The sequence below is a fragment of the Ruditapes philippinarum genome, unplaced genomic scaffold, assembly GCF_026571515.1.
Source record: "Ruditapes philippinarum isolate M1 unplaced genomic scaffold, ASM2657151v2 ctg5232_1_1_1_1, whole genome shotgun sequence".
Classification (NCBI taxonomy): domain Eukaryota; kingdom Metazoa; phylum Mollusca; class Bivalvia; order Venerida; family Veneridae; genus Ruditapes; species Ruditapes philippinarum.
In genome coordinates, this window is record NW_026862542.1 from 3,468 (window position 1) to 26,428 (window position 22,961).

The following is a 22,961-nucleotide window of genomic DNA, read 5'->3' on the forward strand; positions in this document are numbered from 1 at the left end:
TATTAAAAAAATAACGTACTACATGTAACTTTCAAAACACTTGTCAATCGCTTGACAATGCAAACATTTTCTGGTGGCCCATATTGTTACACTTGCAAACTGGCGTAAAATAGTGAAACTAGCTTTTTCATCACAAGTCACAATATTAGAAAATCGGCAAATGTCATATTTAGGAAACATTTTCAGCAATTTTCGAGAGTATTTAACTCGCTCCTTCTTCTGGTCAGGTGTTAGCAAATAGGTTATCCATCTGTTAGCAAATTAGGTATTCATTTGGCAGTAAATCGCCGATCTTTCAGAAAAAAATATCGTAGAATCGTTAGAGTGGACCCTTTGATATGCCTGCGATGTGGACTGGCTGGGTAAGTGAAAGTCTGGCATCTTTGTCAAGCTTGAATTAATGAATGTTTTTGTCAGTAACAATGAAGCGTTTTCTACCAAACTTACAGGCGTTTTGAGTTTAATAATATTTCATTGTATAAATGTATCATAAGAAACAATTTCACATTTTTACATACATAATGTACGTCCAAAAGGGTTGGCCAAAAGTTGTAACAACATTATCGCGGGCCCTTCAATGAAGCAATTTAGACGTTAAATTTAGTTTGAAGGCTTAGCCTCAATGTCTTGGCACTTACAACTGTCCAAATATTAATGATGAATATTTTTGTTTTTCGTAGCTGGGTGATGATGCAAACGCTACTGTACGTAGGTTGTGGGATTTACATGTTAATGAAAATATGCTTATAAATTAAGTGTGTGAGTGAGTGATTTAGTTTTTTATGTATGTATCTTTCTTTCTTTCTTTTATTATTGTTACAATTCATTCATTCATTCATTCTTCTTTTTATTAATATAATACAACAACTCATCATTATGTTAAATAAACCTTTAATAAGTTAAAACGTAGAAATCATTATCAAACACATTTGAAAAAGACACACATTGTAATATAAAAGCAGATTTTATACAGACCTATTTGGCTAATGAACTAATAATTAAACAATTATATTTCAGATCAGAACAGAACAAATATACAAATATATACATGAAAAAGATATACAATGTAACCCTTTCCCCCCTGTAATTTTATAATCATTGATAAAAAATGAGGCAGAAGTATAAGTAAATGATTACATGTATGTACACATCTGTTCAGATAAGGACTTTTGTATACATATGTATACATCATTGTAAATACTGGGAAGAAATTGTACAGGTCAATCATAAAGCAATTACTAACTGAAAAACAAAGCACAGCGTTTGTTTATAATAGTTAAAGTATAAAAAGCAATTTCAGATCAGCAAACTTAACTGATATGGGATTTTTTAGTTTCGAAAGTTTGATGAATATTCGTTTTTTATTGCTTTCCTTGCTTTTTTCATTGCATTTTTTAAAAATTATAATCGTGCCCAACACGAATCTTCACAGTAGTCCAAGGGACAATGACCGTTTCTGCATCTGTTTAAGCACCATTTATCGGCTGCTTCAGGAACTGGGTTCTTTTCCCGCCAAAATTGTTTTGCTTTACAATCATTATTCATAGAGTTGTTTATTGGAACAAGTGTCGCACCTCCTCTACACGTGTCATCGCAGTAATCCTTTGGACAATATCCATTCATACAGTTCCTCCTACACCAGTCGTCTGCTATCGGGTTATTTGACCTAAATAATGCAGTTGCTTTACAGTCTTTAACAATATCAGGAATAGGTACATGTCCAGTCGGCAAATTATTGCCGCCAAAACTGGGAACAATAGGTTGAAACGAGCCTGGTACCCCGCCGCTTCCACCATTATTAAAGTTAGGTGGGAGTGGCTTCTGTGTTGGGACAGGTTGAACAATCACGGGAGGTTTGTATGGTGAGTTGTTTCCTTTTATAGTTATGTCTGAACAACCATAGAACTGCTCTTGTGGCCCGCATCCCCGACAACAGTTAGACCCGTTACAACGTACGTTACTCGCTGTAATTATACAATGATATTATTATCATAATAATTATTAAATGAAACCACGGATTTATATAAATCCGTGATGAAACCAAGAAGAAAAGAAGCGGACTGTTATGGAAAAAAAGAAAAAAGTTAAAACAAAAAAGACGAATTATATTCATATACAGTAAACAACAGAAATCAGTAATGAGATAGTAAAATTAGGAACATTTACATACATATCTTAAGTGAAAATTATAGCCTATGATTTAGAAATCGAGTAAACGTCAATTAATATACTATTTATCATTCTTAATTTCTTAATCTTATAATATATACATTTAATCATAATTGCTGTTCATAATAAATGTATATAAATCGAGCAACTATTACCTGTGTTCCATTTCCATTGTAGAACACATTGTGAACACGTCAAGTCCTTTGGCAATCTTAGTTTTATCGAAACGATACCGAGCCCTTCCGGTACAATTGTTCTCGTTGAACCATCTAAATGTCGCAACAAGTATTTGTCCAGACATTCCTGTGTCGCTCGTTTCTTCGCGTCATTATTTGGACAGAGTTTAAATTCAAACCAACCGCCATGATTGACGGTGATTTCCACTTGGACCGTGATGACGTCACCTTGGTTATATGCGCGCGCAATAGTTCCTGTTGCGTACAATCCGCCAGCCTCATTTGGGCGATCACTATGGTAAGGATCTCCGCAAATACCGCATTTGCCATTGTTTCTATAAAATTGAACCTGTATATAGAAATGCGAGATTTTGTTAAGCATCATGGTTTACAATTCTATAAAATTGTACACATTAATTGATTTTATAGATCTAATAATTTTCCCTGTTTCCCAGAATTGACATTTTATGCACTAAATATTATGCACTTATTCATTAAATCGGTTTGAAACATTCAAAACATCTTTCATCATCAGACATTGACATTGATAATAATTAATATTCATTAATTTAATTGTTAATTTTCAACGCAGAGTTCGATTTTAACTTTAAAGGTTTATTTGATCTTTTCACTGATATATCTATAAAAAAAAACACACACATTTTCAAAAACAACATCACATTTCTACAATATTTCTGTGACCCTTTCAGTAAAGCTTATTGCACAAGAAGAAAAAAGGCAACAAAGTAAAACAAAAAGTAACTGTCATTAAGGAAATAATAAAAGTATGGCTTAGCATTTACACTTATTGTAAACAATAAGTTATATAAATAACAATATCAGTAATTTACATATCGAAATTTGTTGTGTTTTTTTTTTTGTTTTTTTTCATTGACCTTGCGATTAAAGAAATACACGTAGAATGTATTTTGACTATCAAGATTTAAGGATGAATTTATCAAAACTATTTAGTTTATTATCTTAAAGGTTTAAGTTCGATGAAAAAACAATTATTTGCAGAGGCACAACACGCATAGCTCTTGTTAGCTGCTTAGCTTAATGATATTTGCTTGTAAAAAATTTACCATATTCGAAATATTTACAAATTAGTAAATGCATACACATGATACATCAGAACAGTTGTTAGCTGCCCTTTCGTTTGTTGCCAACAGGTAGGTTTCATATTAACCAGGCAAAGAGGTTTAGCTTAAAATTGAAAAAGAAATATGTGAAATACTCACGCCAAATCCGCCACAAGATAATTGATGATCGTCGGCATTATGGGGAGTAGGGAACCCATACCTCCACATTGTAGAGCGCCCGGGAGGGCTGATCAAACGACCGTGGCCATTTACTTGTATAACCACGGCGTAAAGTATGATACAAAATGTCGAAATATACTCCATCTTCTATACTGAAATTGTAATGATAACATTCTTGTATAAACTCTTTCTTTTTCTTAAAGTCATCAGTGCGCATGCACTTAATTTTTAAAAAAATATATTATTTTTTCTATTCGACGTTTCTCACACAACGACATTTGAAAGATGAAAATGCAAAGCATAATTACCGTTGAAGGTAATCAAATCATCATTTTCTTAGTATTTTTGCATGTAGAAATAAAACCATAAACACCATTCTAAAATCGATGAATCAAATGCTTATAATTTATATTTTCGAATTAATGAGATTTCGATTTTTTGAACTTTTTAAAAAATAAATGCAATTGCTAAATTATTGTACACAATTTTTGTACACATTTTAATTTAAGAGAAAAGACTTCTCGACTTGAAACTGTATCTTTTTAAAGTAATATTAAGTTTTAATTAAGTTATTCTATATTTTCATAAATATTATTGGTACATTATTTCCCATTTAATTTGCTTAGTTTTGCGCAAGAGTGAAATTATTCTTTCGCCAGCACTTGTTTCACAAATATTTTTCATAAAAATTACCACGCAAATAAATTATTTGTAAAAATCCTTCTACTGTTTATTCTTCAGTTACGTTTAAAGCGTGTATATTTTTCTCTCTATGATAAAGTGTTTGCCGACAAGAGTTCCGTTTTTTATTAAGATAACCGGAAGTTTTGAGGGTATTTAAGGCAATCATACCTTTAACTTGTGACGCAGTTACACAATTTCATTGGATTAAATTAATCCAGCCCTTGTTAACAGAAGAAAAAACCGACAATGGAAATAAATGTTACGAATGCGATGTATGAACCCGCAGAACCCAAGGCTAAAGGTGTATGCCCATGTTTTACAGAAATTAACATTTTATGCTATCAAAGAAGAATAAATGTCACAATCGTTGATGAAAGCGTTTTAAATTGTACAGGTTCTTTTATCATTAGCCATTCATTTCTGTTTTGTAATTATTTTTTATAGTTTTTTTCAAAGATCTTTTTTAAATATTTTCCTTAATGTGCGATGTAGCAGGACCGCAACTTATAAAGCAGACTTCTTGAGCCATTTCCACTAATAGATATGACGTCATTACAATAACGTATAACACTTTAATTAATATTAAATATATCCTCGCAAAACAACAATAAAAAAGTTATATTTATAAAATGTCATAACGTAATTTGGTACGCCTGAGAAAACATTGTGCATGCATTATTTATAATTTTACATAAATATCACTTTGAAGTACAATGGGCACATTTTCCAAGAGTAGTTCGAATATTGAGAAATACATCATTTTAATATCAACATTAAATGTTTCTTGAAAACAAAATGTTGATATCTACCTGGAAATAAGTTAAGCACACCCCAGAAATTCAAAATTGGTTGTGATTGAAAGCACTGTCATGAGATGATGACTTATTTGAGCTAACAGATAGTAATTTGATAAGTAGTGATACCAATTTAGTAATCATAAATGAGTTTAGTTTATTCTTTACCAACTTATTGAAGCATAAGCAAATGTGTGGGTTTTTCAACCAAATGTAAGTGTTTATAAGTATGGTTTTGGAGCGTTTACAAAACATTTACTGGTGGATATTTTTGGTAAATGTTGACGATTACGTAACCTAAAATGTCATTATTAAGCCAAGTTTTTAATAACGTGTGTTACCATTACGTCCTCAACCCTTTTATTATACTACAGTAAGGTTTGAGTTCTTGTCCAATTGTTGCAGGTTAACTACAATTTTCCAATAAATTCAAAATTTCCTGTCAAAATCTTCCGTGGTTTGTTTTCATGTATGATAATAAATGCATGTACTAAAAACATAATATCATATTTCTGGTATAACAGATCTTCCATTACAGACCAATTCACTTTAATATATGCTATTTTAAAATTGGCGCCATTTTTGTTCTTCAAAATTTTCTTATGTAACACGAAGACGCTCCGGAATGAAAGTAAACGAATTGTAAAACTATATAACATTATGCTAGTTACACATGCAGACGGCGCAGAAGCAATCATAGTTCTGGCTTCCAAAACTTTATAAGCCGCTTTTTTAACATTTTTGTTTTTCATCAGATGCGGCATTCACGTCATGTCTTATATATAAACGGGTACGCTGAAGACCTTAAGCTAAAGCAATCACAAATGTTGTCTTTATTTATGACATATACCTAACTATATATATACTACGACATATACTATGATTCTCTAATGAACAACTATAGTGGGCATGGTCTACTCTAAACAATATAAAATCATTTGCAATTTAGATAAGAGAAATGACAGAAACGTATTACATATATTGCATTTCGAGATTCACTAATGTAGCGGCCGCTTCTAGATGTGTAAAATATACCTTGAGAAAAAACATTTATTGTTAAAGAATTTAGATAATAAAAATGACAGAAACGTGTTACATAAAATTATATTGCATTTCGAGATTCACTAATGTAGCGGCCGCTTCTAGATGTGTAAAATATACCTTGAAAAAAAAACATTTATTGTTAAAGAAGTGTACAGATATTGGCAATTATTCAGGTGAAACTTTGAATGTGATATGCAAAATATGACCAGATTCACTATTTTTTTCGCCTAAAAATTCTACCCTGTTACTAGTTGGGTAAGAAAAAAATTTCCGCTTTAAGATAAGTTAAATCACTTAATTTGTACATTTAACACCATTTTTACTCGCTAGGACAACGCTGAAGTTTTCATAAATATTAACGCATATCTATATGCTTGCTGCTTTGGTACACACGTAAAATACGTCCAGTGAATTTTAACGTTGTTTACAATAACATTATGTTAAAGAAAAAAACATTTTATTAAACATAAGTAATTGATAAAATATAAATGAAACAAAATAATCTTAATGACACGTTTTCGACGCCGAAAGAAAATGTCACAACCGAAATGAGGCACACACCTTTAATTTGATGCTTTCTTATGTCATTTACTTTCTATGTTGTCAACGCTCCTCGGTTACTGACACGTGTTTCTGTGTAAACATACTCAAAATCCGTCAAAAGCAAAACCTTGAATATCTTTGTTTGTTTCTAACATTACAATATCGTTAACGTCGTTTATTTTGTTAGGTAAACATGCATATGAAAATATGATTATGATTAACTGTCTTATGTATGGTAACCAAAGATTTTATACCAGTATCATTACTCAATAAAACAATGTGGAACACCAAACCTTTAGAACAAGACTTTTACTCGTACCCTTTGTCGTATAATTTCCGGTGCTCATATATTAAAATACATCATATATTTGACAGGATTAACACCACCTACTCACAAAGTAGAATCATATCTGTTTTAATCTTAGTGAATGGAATCTCGCGGTATCCATGATACTTGAAGAAGTGAACAATAATTGAGGGTGTGTGGAAAAAAAACACATGATTTTGCCATGATTTTTTGTTTGTTGTTTTTAGTTGTTGTTTTGTTTTTGTTCTTGTTTTTTTATCGAAAAGGGGATGGGCCCTCGACAATGCTGTTATAACTTTTGGCCCAACCCTTTTGTATATTTACATTAATGTATTTCTGTTTAAATGTGCATGATTGTGAAGTTTTATGTATGCATGTGCATACAATAAAATATGTTTAAACTAAAGCTAAAAGGTAAAGAAAATATCGCCGTAAAGTGACCAAATTAAAATAGCGTCCTTATACTTGCAATATATTAAATATGATCATTTTGAAAGAACAAAAGAAACAAAACGATTCTTTCAGTATATCTAATTATCTTTCTATAGATACAATAAATAATATCAATCGCGTAGCCATTTCATTTTCACATTAACTCCTACATTAACTCCTACAGTTTTCATTGACAGTATTTTGGTATTTGCGATTTATTCATTGGTTTCACTGCTTTTTTTCCCGATGTTTTAAACCTTAGTGCTAGCGTCGATATCATCAGGCCGATGTCTAAACAATACAGTCAGGCCGGCTTGCATGTCCACAAAGTCTGGCCTTGGTCTACGCTCATAGCAATTGTTTTAATATTACAAAGTATATGAGCCGCAACACGACAAAACCAACATTGTGTGTTTGCGACCAGCATGGATCCAGACCAGCCTGCGCGCAGTCTGATCAGGATCTATGCTGTTCGCTATCAGTTTCACTACTTGTAATAGGGTTGGTAAGCGAACAGCATGGACCCTGATCAGACTGCGCGGTTTTGTCGTGACGCGGCTCTTATATTCTAGTTTTTTACTGTAATAACATAGTGGATACGTGTCATATATGTATATATTCGTAAGTATGAATCATTTGAATGTATTGTCAATATAAAATATGCCAGCTTTATCTGCCGAACTTGCTCTTATACTACAAGTGCTTTAGCATAGTAACCCATACCCTGGCAACGAAACTTGCAATGTGGCGCGGCTTGTTAATGCATGTTGATTTGTATGTTTACCCCGACAAGGACACACAAATGAAACATTTTTCACCCGCTTCACAAACGTACGCTTTATTTTTTAATTGCCTATTTACAAATACTGTGCGTGTGACCGACAATTTTTACCATTTTCAAATTTATTTCCAGGTCTAATACAACATCAACTGCAATTTAAATCAAAACAGAATCATTATTGTTAATCTTAGTCCGCTTTCGCACCTTTGTGTAAGTATAATTCTCTTAACACTTCTTCAAAAGCATTAGCTTTTATGATTTAAATATACAATGTAGATCAAAATCTGGTTTCACTTGATGATTCTATATCGTTTGATTATGATGTATTGTAATCTTCTAATGATCATATATCAAATGAAATTCGTAATTACTTTACACTTCTTTGTAGTAATTGCTTCTTATATACGTATATTTAGTACAAATCATATTGATATTAAACAGGAAGAAACAAAACAAAACAAAACAAATGACGGCTTTCTTATTACAAGTCAAAGCAATTTGTATAAAGAGATATCTTATTTACATCTTGCATACCAGTTAGTTGTTGTTGATTTTGTTCTTGTTCAATTCGTCATACAATTATGAAACACATGTAATTGTTGTCTAAATAACATAATGAGATTCCGTTTGACCATTGTAGTCACAAGATATGAGCCGCGTCACGACAAAACCAACGTAATGCGTTGCCAACGTAATGCGTTTGCGACCAGCATGGATCCAGACCAGCCTGCGCATCCGCGCAGTCTGATCAGGATCCATGTTGTTCGCTTACAAACCCTATAACGAGTAGAGAAACTGATAGCGAACAGCATGGATCCTGATCAGGCTGCGCGGATGCGCAGGCTGGTCTAGATCAAGCTGGTCGCAAACCCATTATGTTGGTTTTGTCGTGACGCGGCTCGTATGTGTATTTGGGACGTACTATATGGTATGGCTTTTCGGTCGATCCTTCGTTATAGTCGTGGGTGAAGTTCGATTTAAATCAACTCATTTAAATCAACTGTTATTATTAACAGAGATATGCTTCTTTACATGAACATTTTCTGTCAATATATTTACGTAGGATTTCAACGATTGCATTGATATGTACTTGCAGTGTGGCAATATGCTATATTAAAACATAGGTTAAGTTTGATTTTATAAACTCATATTTGATATAGTTATGCGCCACTTTATCCAAATTTTCTATGAAATTATTTCTAACCTAATATTTTTCAATGTGCCTTTTGAAACATTATACTATGTATCACATGTACACACTGGAGTATTTAACTTAACTTTATTTATGTCATTTTGAGGCACATTTTAATTAAGTAATATATCTGAAATAATTGATTATTTAACAACATAGTTTTTTTATCAAATAATTTCAATCTTCTATTACTTATAAGTATACTATACCGTTTTTTACCTAAAGACACTGTGTGTGCTATTTACAAGTAATAAATTTGCTGTATATCTTTGAAACATACTTTGCTCTATGATTTAGCTGTGGTCTTGTTCAAAATAATCATATCTGAATAAAATGCATCAGTTGAGAGGAAAGGAAAAACATAGACCATACATTTATCAACATTTTGGAAAGTTAAGCGAAAAATCAAATACTTTGCCAGGACTAATTTTCAAGAGTACATATTTTAAGTTCATTACACGTACTATAAAGGTTCAGAATCGGTGATAGTACTTATATTTCTTTCTAATACTTTAAGTAGATACCGTGTAATCCATATAATCAGTATTCAAAGAGATTTTCGCTTAATCCAGCCAGGTGGTCAAGTGGGTGGTAAACTGTGATTTAACTTTTGTGAAGTGTCGAAATTCATAAGATTCACATCGAAAAGAGGTATTATTTGATATAGAAAATTTTTAACCGAGTTAATGGTATGCAAAATGTCTATATTCAACTCGGATCCTGCTGCTGTTTTGTAGAACATATTTATACTGCACTGAATCTGGAAATGTCCTTGTTAATAGTTTCAGGTTTTTTTTGTGATCAAAATTGATTTACTATTAGCATGTTCTCAGATCCGATTTTACAGCCATGCTAGTAGGCAATCTACTACATTAATCGAAAATTACAAATACTATCTAAAAACTGAAGCAGCTAAAATTAATGATATAAAAAGACTACGCGATTGTTATAATTTATTTCATAGATTATTTATTATAATCTATTAATTTTAATTTATTTTAATTCTTTTTTATTTTTAATGGAAAGGTACATATGCTGCTGTTTTCTTGTCTCCTATGATATTTAACTAGTTTCAATTTGTTGTTTTGTTTTAATTCTGCAACACGGCACGAATAGTTAGTTGTACGGGATCGAAGTTATAACTTTGAATGTCTTATATCTTTGAGATAGCTATTCTTGTCAAAGATATCTTTGGATTATAATGAAGATTTCTCAGCATCCATTTCTTTTAAAAAAAATTATATCATATGTCTATATCGTTTTGGAATTTATTCGGAAACCATATAATAATTATGTAAGCCTTTACTTAGGCCCACACCTATTGTATACGTGTCACTTAATTAGCATACATGGACATAGAGATATAGAGTTCAGTGTTTGTAAGTTTTAGGTTCAAAAAGGTGATTAAAGTTTATTCTTATTTTATTGAAACAAAATTAACATATAAATAAACAATTGCATTGTATCGTAAAAGATATAAGACTAGCAAATTTATTATAATGATATCAAAGTGAAAGAAAAATGAGTCCCAAGAAGATTGTGCTGTTTCCTCAGTCCCAAAAAGATTCGCCGTTTTCACAGGCCTACACATTAGTCCCATGAAGATTGTGCTGTTTTTACAGGTCTACGCTTCATCTTCCATGTATTGAGCCATTTAGCAGCTACTAAGCGCCATTTACCGACCCCGAATCCATAGAAAATTTTATCACGTGTATCAGCATTTAAACCTTCAGTATTTTTGTCACCGTTCTCTTGAGCTTTAATGTTGGGATCTGATGAAATCTTAGGCAAACCACCGAACGGTTTTCCCTTACCAAACAACTTCTCAAGATTAGAATCGCTCTGATTTTTGCGCATGCTTTCGTTAGGTTTAACAGCGTTTGTGTCTGCGTTATTTACTGGATCACCTGTCGACAAAAATGGAAATTTCTTTGCTAGCCTGTCCGTTTCAAATACTGGCTCTGGATCTGTAAGGGTCATTCGCTTTGGGGTTTTCATGAGTTCCTTTACAGGTGTTCTAGAACCTTTCCTTTTTTCACTGCTCGAATTGTCTGGTTTGGGATTATTCCACGCTGGTTTATTGACAAACCGTCCTACCGGAGAGCGGATTTGTTTATTGGTACCATTATTTGGCAAGACAATATCAGCATCTGATGTAAAAACGTCATCGTTTTCCTCAGATCCAGTGGATGCATTTACTCCCGAAATAGGGTCTGATTTCAATAAGTTTGACCCAGTTGGTAATCCATTTGTATCCGGATTGTTACCTTCAGAATGTTTTGGTCCATTTGGTAATCCTACCCTTCCTGCATTGCTGCCTCCAGTTTGGTTTGACCCAGCAGGTAATACATTCCTATCTAGATTGTTAGCTCCAAAATCTTTTGGTCTAGTTGGTAGTCCTAACCTACCTGGATTGTTGCCAGCATTGTGGTTATGTCCGTTTGGAAATCCATTACCTGGATTGTTGTCTCCATTTTGATTTTGTCTGTTTGGAAAACCATTTGTCCCTTGACTGTTGCTTCCATTGTTGTTTGTTCCAGAAGATTGCCCCATTTTTCCCGGATTGTTGTTCCCTTTGTAGTTTGGTCCAGCCGGTAATCCATTCATACTTGGGTTATTACCACCATTAAAGTGTGCTTCATTGGGCAATCCATTCGAAATTCGATTGTTTTCTCCATTGAAGTTCGGTCGATTAGGTAACCCATTTGTGACTTGATTACTTCCTCCATTAGAGTTTGGTCCAGCGTGTAGCCCATTTGATCCTGGATTATTGCCGCCATTGTAGGTACGTCCGCCCTGCAATCCGTTTATACTAATATTATTATCTCCATTATTGTTTGGCCCAGAGGGGAATTTATTCGTGTCTGGACCTTTTCCTCTATTATTGTTTCGTCCACTGTGAAATCTATTAATTCCTTGATTGTTCCCTCCACGATAGTTTGGTCCATTTGACAATCCATCCTTGCCTGGACTGTTTCCTCCACTGTTATATGGTCCAGCGGGTAATCCTGCCTTACTTGGATAGGAAACTCCATTGTAGTTTGACTCGGCAGTTATCCCATTTATACCATGATTGCTTCCTCCATTGTTATTTGGTTGATTATGTAAACCATTTGAATCTGAAAAATTGTCTTTTTTATTTCCCATTCCAACAATGTGAGAGTCGTTACTTCTGAAACTCACAAGTTTCTTTGATTTAATTCCGGTGTTCAAATGACTTTCCTCTTCATCAAATGTACCATTTCTATCTGTGTTGAAAGGATTCGAGAAACTATTGGGCTGGTTTGATGCCTGTGCGTGTGTATCTAATCGTTCATTTGGATTTAAAGCATTATTAATCACATTATTTGCATCGTGTGTACTATTTTGGAAAGGGGCAGATAAATTTGTACCTAATTGACCACTTTGTTTTTTACTACCATCTTCATTTGTCGTGTTAAAATTCCTTGACTTATCATTTGCGATATTCTTTCCATATTGTCCTATTTTTGCGTCATACGAATCCTCTGCAGGTACACTAAAATTTACTGATTTGTTTTGTGCTCCAAGTTTTCTATTCTTACTTAAATAATTTCCATTTATATTTTCGTCTAACCTACCGTTATAATGATCATGCAAATTGGTTTCTTCTCCTAAACCGTCTCTTGTGTAATTATTTGAATCTGGATGATTATGGCTAAAAGAATTCCCTGTCAATTTTGCATTTTGCTTTTTTGCAATATCTGACCCACCATGTAGCCCGATTTGATCAGAAATTATTTTGTTTCCCTCCGAATACTTATTTCTATTGGATGGGTTATTTGAACCGCTCGAAGACCCATTCCCTCCAGTTGATGTTGGTATATCAAAATTGTTTCGACCTTGATGAAGGTTATCAGTTGTGTTATTTGTTGAAAATATATCTTCGCCGTCACCGTATTTTTTACTTTGAGATGAAATCCCGCCACTTTGTGTATTGCCATAGTTGTGTGCAGCATTTTGAGTTGCACGGTTAGCTTTAGTTGCCTTTTTTCTTCTTGCGTTCACATTAAAAAGTGCATTGAATTTGCTTCTTTCGTCAGGTTTTGCCTTTTGCATCGTTTGTTCATTGCTACCAGGATGAGGATGAATGCTGGTTGACGCATAGTTTCCACCATATGCGGTTGGATATTGGCTTCCAGAAGACATTGAGTATTGTTTATTATCAGTGTCGGCATGTGTCTCGCTAAAATTGTTAAGATTTGTTGAGGCATGGTCAGCTGGCATAAATTGATCGCCATGTGGAGAAAGAAATTGATTTTGATTAATTCCTTCCCGCCCATGGTTAGCTGCCCCATTTCCATGATGTTGATTCACTGGGTATTGTCCCTTTATTTTATCATGTAAACCTTGTTTGTTGTCATCATACATATTAAAGCCTTTTGCATACGAATGAGAGAATCCGTTGTTGCTATCTTTTTGCACAAAAGCATCATTATCATCATCACTCCCCCAGTCACCGAAATCAGTCGTGGTATTATTATTACCTTTCCAAATACTACTTCTGGTATTATTAATATTTTTAGCAGGACCTGGATAGCCAGAACGTCCGAAACCACTGCCATTTAATCCGGATCTTTGACCCATTTTAGTTCCTTGATAATTTGGCTCATTATCGTCATATTCTTCCTCGCTTTCCCAATCATTCAACCCATTTGTTTTATTTCCTTCTGAAGATTTATTTACTTTTTTATTTTGATTACCCCCAGAAGACATATTCAAATTTCCGAATAGCTTTCCAAAAAATCCTGGCTTTTTATCTTTATTATTTGCTTTCTTAATACGTTTGTCTTTAGCTTGACTTTTGCTACCTTCAATATCATCATCGTCACTATCATTATCATCACTATCATAATCGTCACTATCATAATCGTCACTATCATATTCATCACTGTCGTATTCATCACTATCATAATATTCATCATCACTATCATTATCCTCACTTTCATTTTTGCTGGAATTTTTACTTTTTTTCTTAGAATTCTGACTAGACTTATTGCCGCCATTATCATCGTGCTGTTTCGTTCTGTTCTGTTTTTTATTTGCATTTTTTGTGTCACTTTCATCACCTTTTTGTTTTCGTTTTGCACTTTGGGAATTTTTACTTGTCGTTTCGTTTCCAGATTTCTTCGGTTCTTTATTCTTTCTAACTGATTTTTTGTCTTTACCGTCTTTATCCATTTGATCTGGTGTTTTATTTATATCCTTAACATTTACGCGTGTTACATTTGCATCAGGATTATCTTCTGCATCTGGATTCCAGTCCTCGTAGTAGTCTGTTCCACTTTCATCAGAAAAATCGTCGCTATCACTATATCGATTTCTAACCTTTTTCTTCTGTTTATCTTTTACTGTATTTATTTCTTTTTTATTTGTTTTATGTTCTTTATTGTCTTTTACATTATCAGATTTTTCTTTAGATTGTATTTTGCTGTTCTTCTTGTTTTCAGATTTTATCCTTTTACTGTCATTATTATTTGTTTTTAATGTCTGTTTACTTTTTTCATTGACAGTAGAAAGAATGGCCTTGCCTGCAAGGCTTTTCTTATTTGGCATTTTACTGTTAGAAATTTTTTTCTTTTTCTCGTTAGAAACTGTTCCCTTTTTCTTGTTGTCCTCGTCTTCATTTTCTGTACATTCGTCAGGTTCCGAAAACTCATCAGTGTCATAATCCGATTCTGTTTCTGACACGTCATTGCCATCAGTTTTACTTTGTTTGTTGAGTCTTTTTATCTCTTTTTTCCTTTTCTTTTCAGCATTTTTCTTGTCCTTTTCAGCTTTCTGTGTTTCATTTTTTTCATCTTTTTCTGCTTTTTGTTTTCTTTTTTCTTCGTCTTTAGCTCTTTTTTTCTTTGTCAGTTCTTCATCTTTTTTCGCTTTATTTATTTCTCTTTCCTTGTCCTTTTCGGCTTTCCTTTTTGCTTTGTCTTCTCGTTTTTTATCTTTCAATTCTTTTGCAGCTGCAATAGCAGCTAATTTCTTTTCTTTCTTTGCCAATCTTTCATCCTCATCTAAATCTTCATCGCCTTCACTCGATTCATATTCCTCATCTGGTCCGGTTTCAACCTGAAATGAATTATTTGTACTTAAAATCAGCACAGGAAGCACTTCCGAAATCCATTTATTTCAAAACTTACGTATATTTCATGATTAATAAACACAAAGTAGTTTGCAAAAACAAAATGGTTTTATTCCTAACTTTGACAGAGTTTCAAATTAAGCAATCAAAAGTAAATATACAAGTCTTGCAAAACTGGAGTTTATCAAAGATTCCCAATTAACAAATTTGTCTACAGTTTTCGATTTCATTTTCAACTCATTACACTAGAATTTTTAAAAGCCAAATTTTATAAATGATAGAAGAATTTTGAGTCTGCAAAATCTAGAAAAATTGACCTCAGAAGTTTCATATTCCTTTTCATCTTCAGATTCTTTTTCATCTTCACTTGTCCCATCCCTTGATTCATCTGAACCAGAAGCACCGCCTTTAGCAGCCTCTGCCATCTTCCGTTTCTTCTTAGCTAGTATAGCTGCCTTTGTTGGGTTCCCTTCACTGTCATAGTCATAGTCATCATCATCTTCATCAACAAATTCTTCTTCTTCTTCACTCTCTGTATCTGAAAGACAACCATAATATGTGTTTTGGATACCACAACTAGTTGATCTTTACAGTAACTATTGAGAATTAGAATAACATAACATGTACCTTAACGATTCTTTTTTCATAACAGAACTTTATACATATTCATTTTATTGTAAATTGTCACAAACGTACAAAACATAAACAGGAAGTTAGCATTTCACGTTGAACTCTTGTATCTTTATGTCTAATTACCTTATTAACTTCCATTAATATATAATGTTTACAAGTTGTGAAATGTAAGAAATATATCTGATAGAATAAATACCCATAGCAAGCCAGCAGTTCATTCAAAACAATCGTGAAAACAGGTTTATAACGAGCTACTTACATAACAAGAGCCAAAACAGATACTCTAAAGAATGAAGTCACACTTCGTTTATTTTGCTATTACACAGTTAATCAGAATACATAATCATTGCATCTATAATTCACATATGAAAACAAATTATGGCATGAAACAAAAATGTCTGTTCCTAAGACACACTTTCAGTCAATGTTATACATTGTACAGTTAATAAACAAGCAGAACTTTAGAAATCTCTGTCGAACAAAAATGTTTAAGTTATAAAATATACAGTACACAAAATGTTTGAGTTAGAGTTAATATAGTATACATAATGACGTAGATAACTGTTAACTGGGTGACAATTTTTTTTTGTAATTACAGAACACACAAGTACACAAAACACACAAGCAGGTAAAGTCAAAGCACAACATCTTTTTAAGAACACAACTTTTCACTTTCTTCTTTTTCTACGCTTTGATTTTTTATCTAAAATACCTGTTTCATCATCGTCATAGCCATCATTGTCCCCATTTTCTCCTTGCTCGTTACTGAAATAGGGAAACAGAACAGTACATATAACTGTCTAAGAGCAGTAAGCAAGGAAACATACGTGTATAACATTCTAAGAGCAGAAACCATGGACAATATGCGTGTATAACTGTCTAAGAGTAGTAAGCATGGAAACCATACGTATCATATAACTCTCTAGGAGCAGTAAAGATGTAAACTATGTGTTTATAAATTTCTAAGAGCTGTAAGCTAGGAAACCGTATGAATTATTGTCTAAGAGCAGAAAACTTGGACACTAAACGAGTATAACTTTCTAAGAGCAATAATCATGGACAACATACACATGTTATGAAGTACATTTAATATTTGTATCATTTTATACCGTTTTCTGGTTTGGATTTTTGTTATTGAAGTTATTTTGTTTTCTCTTATTCTCTATAAACTCGAAACGACTTATGATTTATCTATTATTTGCGAGCGTTTGGTATCCATGATTGGCCATGATTCGTTACTCTGAACATTTTCATAGTGCTAGTTTGATGCATTATATCATTTGATAATTCAAGCATAATATGTTGAAGACATTTAGATTATACATTTACATGTAATTTACTTTGATGTTTAAATATATCCAATTGTTTTCTTTCTTGGGGAACATTTGACAAGACTGTGTGATATAAACAGAAATGGTGCTGACACTAGGAAATGGACGAATTTTGAAAACTCGACGGTATGCCATTATTAGTTTTTTTCAAATGATAACGTTTTATCTTTAAAAGGCTTATGACATTCACAATTCATAATGTACGTTGTTGGAAATAGCATTGCAAGTCCCTTGCGTTGTATTTAAAAAGTATAAAAAAGAAGATAAAAATTAGGGTAAGCATGTTTAAAAGGTACTTGAAAGTTTTCAAACTCCTCAATAATCATGTAATTAAAGTGAAAACATTTTCTGTCGTCAGAGAATTTGCTCGTAATTTGTAATTTATAAATGCAGAGTTTGTTTCTGATTGTATCAAACAATCCGTATGTACGGATGAGTCAGGACTTTATGAAGTAGCAAGTTTATGCGTTTCTCACAAGAATACGGGTGCCTTTACGCTTACATTGAAGTTCGTTTCCGTTTCAGGAAGTCAAAACATTCGTGTTAGTGAAAACGTATCCATGCAAGATTAAAAATTATTCAAACTGGATGAAATAATTTCGAACATTTATATCTATTTAAGATGAAAGTCTTGTACAACGAAATAAAACACCTTCGTGTGTCAGTTTACAATATACTAGTATATTTCCATAAGTGCTTAGATAAATATTAATTCATTATATGATCATCAAATGATGTTTTATTATTTATAAAGAAGCCAAATCCTAATGCAAAAATAATGTGATTCACCGCCCCAAACACGCATTAACTCTCATAACCCCGTGGTCTTATGCTAAACTTTAAGTGGGGAGGAGAACGACAGCATAATTCAATTTTAAATATCTTTGTTATTACTTGTATCCTGTAACTTTTGTACATTTCATGCGATTAATTTTTACTATCAAATGGGTCACTGAAATACAGAGAGAATAGTGGACATACTATATATCACACTAAGAAGTAAGAAAATATGGATATTATATTCGTAGTTCGACATAGATATATCAGCCGTAATGTTGTGATACGGATTGTAACACACGGAAAAAAATCCAGATGTTATTGGTCAGAATAAAATTAAACTTTTTTTTTACACGTAACAGCTCAATTAAGATACAAACATAAGATTAGTAACGAAAATAGCATGCTCTCAAACAGAGCAAATGAACTTTACATCACACAATTTAATTTTTAATATCTGTTGAATATGATTCATTGGCCAAAGATTACAGCCCATTAACCTTTCATATACCTTTACTAAATACTTTAATCTGTTTATAATACTTTAATTTCAGTTGGCAGATTGTCATACATTTATTAAACATCAAGCAACAATGTGATGGCTGTAAGTAGAATATAATCGGCTAGTTCAGCGTTATCTTTCATCATAATCCCATTTTGTAACGTAATATTTTCCTTGTTTACTGGAGCTAATGGAATGGTGGAACGTGTAAATCACACAATAATAAGATAATGGCAATGATAATGTGTCAGATACCTCTAAGGAAACACTGAACTTATTTATTATTATTCTTAATAACATTATTGATATAAGGATAAAGTGAAGTTCATAAGGCATTAAACAAATTACAATCAGTGAAAAACCTCTTTTAAGTATTTCCCCCGCAAAAGATAAAGAAAACGTATGTCATGCATTAAAAAGGTAAATAAAAACGCTTGGAAAGGAAAACACTACTACTTTGCTTTTGGTATGTTAGGCCCTACCTATTCCTTCTGTTCTGTTTCAAATAAAACGTTGGTATTTTTTCTAAGTAACCCAAATCAATTTTTAAGTTGAAGACATATATCGACTTTCATGCTTTACTGTTTGAGGAAGACGTCAGATGCCCTTCCGTGCATTAGTTATAGCACGACAAGGCACCTTAGTAGAACCACCAACGTTCTGTGAGCTAGCTGCAAAGGTCCCTCTCATGAATCAATCCAGAGTCCCTTGCGGGATTCGTCCATACAGCGATGAGGGGCATGTGTAAGCTTGTAACTTGAAAAAAGCAATGATTTTATTAATAGTAAACTTACAAGATATTGACAGCAACGTTGCTTTTGTTGTTCTCAGTTTTCTTATTACAGCAACACATACAGCAACAGATCGTCATGAAGATCAGTGAAAGTAGCATGAATACGAGAATTATTCCAACGTAAACAGTACATGGCATCTCCTCCCAGCTCCATACAAGAGTACCCGGGATAGTCTCATAACAAAAGTAACGAGTTTTGTTCTCTGTAATATAATAACATATACTTGATAATTGTGGCTTATTTGTGTCGTGGACAATCTTTCTATGCGGCGGAGCAAAATAAATCCCAAAAAGACATTTGTCATTTTGTGAGGCAAAAATCTTTGGCTTTTTAGTACGAAAGAAGGAACCTATTGAAAACAATGGCCGTGTCGTGGGTTTTTTTCACACCGCAGCACAAAAAAAGTACATTAAACAAATCTAATAAAAAATTGCACTGTACATATAGAATTTGGCATGAGGGAGTCAGTGACATCCTTGAATGATAGGACACTCTACGTGTTTCCTATTAGTTATATTTGCTATAAAATACCATCGGATAAGTAATGACAAATGATCCCGGTCATTGAGTCTTTATGGTCATGTGTCTCTCACAACTGATTAAAAAAACCAATTAGGATAGTCTGTCGGTCGCCTGCGGATTTATTGATAACTTCTTGTTAGTTACCAAGTCGATTTGGTGGTGCGCAAATGACTTCTTATACATGTATATCTTTAACTGTATGACGTCATGTGCATAATCGCAAGAAATAAATAACTCTTGAACATGTTCAGTATGTCAGAAATGAATTTTTCAGACCTTTTGAAAGTAAGGTTATACTTACCAACTGTCACTGGCCAACCTAAAATAGAATAAAATAAAGAGTTTTGTTGGTGTAACACAGCATTAAACAAACATAAACAATATGATACCTACTCTACTCACTCAAAATAACACTTCAAAAAAGAATAACTTACACATTCGGTAACCATCACATTTTATTGTTACATATCAGAGTTGAGATGATGTCACTAAGGCGTGAGAAAACAAGTGTTACTTTTATTCTGAATCCCTTTGTTTGTAATGTTGTAAAGAAAGTAAAGAGTTTTTCTTCGCCCACTCTGAAATACCTAAATGTGATGTGTCATGTTATCAGACTCAGTGACGTCAGCTTTGATATTAATGTCATGAATCTATCAACATTTTCTAATTAATAACCAAATGTGAATACAAAGATCCACAAGGAAGAGCGCTGTTCACATAACCCTGCTCCACTCTCCCATCCCCAACTACACCCCAGTCCCTCCAAACAAGACCACGGAACAAAAAGACTATCTTGTTAAAATGGACATGATGGGGATACTTTAGATATTAGAAATTAAATCTGGGAGCACTTGTATAAATTGTTTGTTCAATAAGTTCGCGTGCGTGATGAAGTCGGCAAATTCATTTTGCCCATGCTAGCAAATTACCTAACAAAGGAAAATATAGCGCAATCCAAGCACAAGCTTATAAAAATGGCAATCAAAACTAGGTGAGAATTGTTTGTGAGTTTTACCTAACGTTTTTGCAGGACTTGAAGTGAACGGGCTCAAGCCAGCATCATTCTGTGTTTGTAACTGGATGACGTACCACGTGTCGAAGTAGAGATTGTTGATGGTGTGGGTCACGATGTTGGTTGACAGATTGACGTACGTGTAAATGTCATTGGTATACCGTAAATATCCTAATATATACCCTGAAAGAAAACAATTGACTCATATTTATGTACCATTTTTATAATAAGAGTTACAGAAACCGAACAAATACAAACAAACGTATTCCATTAAAAAACATATAATGTAACAATGATTCTATAAGAAAGTAAATAAGTGTATGAAATTCAAAAATACAATAAAACCACTTACAAAACAAATATATGACAAACAATGCACATGTTTCTTGACTTTTTTAAGTAACTATATTAAATATCCTATATGAATTAATAAAAGAGGATGGTCAAGACATCTGCCTCTCAAACAAAGGGTCGTGGGTTCGAAATGAATTGGGGTCATGACCATGTTTTTGCATGAACGTCTGTACTGGTTAGATCTAAGATGTACATTCCAGAGCAGTTCAAACAACATAAACCTTTCTTTAATATCGATTTTATAATATTTAAAGATTTCTTATATTTGATATCATTAGATTAAAACAATGTGCACAGTTGTTCATAATTACTTGTGCTCAATGGTAAAACCTTCAAGCTTTCCTTTCATTTTGATATTATTCATAAAACATAATTGTTTGCGAAATTTTAGTCCCCGTAAAAATAATATATGGAATACGTACCTACTGGGTTCCCGTTCCAATAGACTGTGTCCAGGGTGTCCCATTTGCACGTGATTTCTGACGTAGAGATTCCAACGCACGAGAAGTTAAAGTTAGACGCATCTGGTACTGTATGAAAAATATGCCAATGTATATTAATGTCATACATTTGTAACCTTAGCAATTGCATGTATAGATTATATCTGCCAATATGATGTACCATTAACATGATTATATCTGGCGACATTCGCACAATTAATTAGGCAATGTACATCTTCTGACATTGTACATCTTCTGACAATACCTATTGTTAGTAGATAACAATATTCATGCCTGGCGATAAGTTGATTGTTCATTTTTCATTTTGTGCGTAACATTTGCACAAATTACCAACACATTAGCATCGTAATATCTTATGACATTCACACATATTTAAGTTTTACATTTCACATATTGACATATATAAGAAATAATTTGTTGAAAGTAAGAAAGACTTGTTGAAAAAACTTACTATCTGAGCTTGTTTGGCAAGTAATGACGTAATCAGTACCGTTGCTACCAGAACTAAAGTACGAATGAATGGTGATATTATAGGTGGCAAACTTTCCCAGGCCATAATACGTGTAGGTCTCATAGGTCTTGTCATTCAGTACTATTGACTGAAAATATAAAAAAGTTTGTTAACAAATATTTTTTTTAAAAAAACGCTATGCTCAACAAACTAAATTAGAATCACAAAGAAACGAGCACATCATCACTTTGGAATTGAAATAAACAAATACTACCACAAGATAAAATTAAATTGGTCTTAGGAACAACTTCATGCATGTATATACTCATAATATTATATAGCAAAAAAACATATTTAAAATTATATGTTTACTTTGAAAACTTCAGTATTTGCAAAAAAAGGATCAAATGAGGCAGTAGAATATTGTTGTGTAAACACTACAAACTGTCTCACGTAAATATATAAAAACCATGAACCAACTTTGTAAACTAAGAGATCCTTACCGGTAATCCGTATTCTATTTTGAGCCCATCCACTCGTTCTATATCAAGGTGGTATCCGTCAACTGTTGCACTTGCTGTCTGTGTCCATGTCACCCTCATCGTTGTTGCGTTTACAGCCGTGCAAGCAAAATTTGTTGGAT

At 33.0% G+C, this 22,961-nt stretch overlaps 2 protein-coding genes across 3 annotated transcripts; both read right to left on the reverse strand.

The window, feature by feature from the left end:
• Positions 1-1,398: 1,398 nt before the first annotated feature.
• LOC132719405 (uncharacterized) lies at positions 1,399-4,561 on the reverse strand. 2 transcript variants are annotated; one of them, XM_060703172.1, is made up of 4 exons: positions 4,460-4,561; positions 3,587-3,759; positions 2,325-2,694; positions 1,399-1,964 (listed from the first exon to the last, which is right to left on the reverse strand). In XM_060703172.1, exons 2-4 carry the CDS (start codon positions 3,749-3,751, stop codon positions 1,402-1,404), a joined length of 1,098 nt encoding a protein of 365 aa, XP_060559155.1. In that variant the 5' UTR covers positions 3,752-3,759; positions 4,460-4,561; the 3' UTR covers positions 1,399-1,401. The 2 variants fall into 2 exon arrangements, with proteins under 2 accessions (XP_060559155.1, XP_060559154.1); XM_060703171.1 differs by lacking the exon at positions 4,460-4,561 and adding an exon at positions 4,301-4,416.
• Positions 4,562-10,918: 6,357 nt separating this feature from the next.
• On the reverse strand, positions 10,919-22,961 carry LOC132719406 (putative uncharacterized protein DDB_G0282133). The gene is made up of 9 exons (XM_060703173.1): positions 22,822-22,961; positions 22,319-22,466; positions 21,829-21,936; positions 21,056-21,235; positions 20,342-20,359; positions 19,519-19,720; positions 16,827-16,879; positions 15,799-16,019; positions 10,919-15,468 (listed from the first exon to the last, which is right to left on the reverse strand). Exons 1-9 carry the CDS (start codon positions 22,918-22,920, stop codon positions 10,975-10,977), a joined length of 5,523 nt encoding a protein of 1,840 aa, XP_060559156.1. The 5' UTR covers positions 22,921-22,961; the 3' UTR covers positions 10,919-10,974.

What these genes read in the sequence shown, in the direction of transcription:
- LOC132719406 (XM_060703173.1), bottom strand. Translation starts at nt 22,920, where the DNA reads ATGAGGGTGACATGGACACAGACAGCAAGTGCAACAGTTGACGGATAC. An exon ending in TTGCCAAACAAGCTCAGATA is followed by an intron (nt 21,937 to 22,318) that starts GTAAGTTTTTTC and finishes TTTTTCATACAG; the next exon opens with TACCAGATGCGTCTAACTTT. An exon ending in CTATGACGATGATGAAACAG is followed by an intron (nt 16,020 to 16,826) that starts GTATTTTAGATA and finishes GTTGTCTTTCAG; the next exon opens with ATACAGAGAGTGAAGAAGAA.
- LOC132719405 (XM_060703172.1), bottom strand. Translation starts at nt 3,751, where the DNA reads ATGGAGTATATTTCGACATTTTGTATCATACTTTACGCCGTGGTTATA. An exon ending in TATCTTGTGGCGGATTTGGC is followed by an intron (nt 2,695 to 3,586) that starts GTGAGTATTTCA and finishes TTCTATATACAG; the next exon opens with GTTCAATTTTATAGAAACAA. An exon ending in ACAATGGAAATGGAACACAG is followed by an intron (nt 1,965 to 2,324) that starts GTAATAGTTGCT and finishes GTATAATTACAG; the next exon opens with CGAGTAACGTACGTTGTAAC.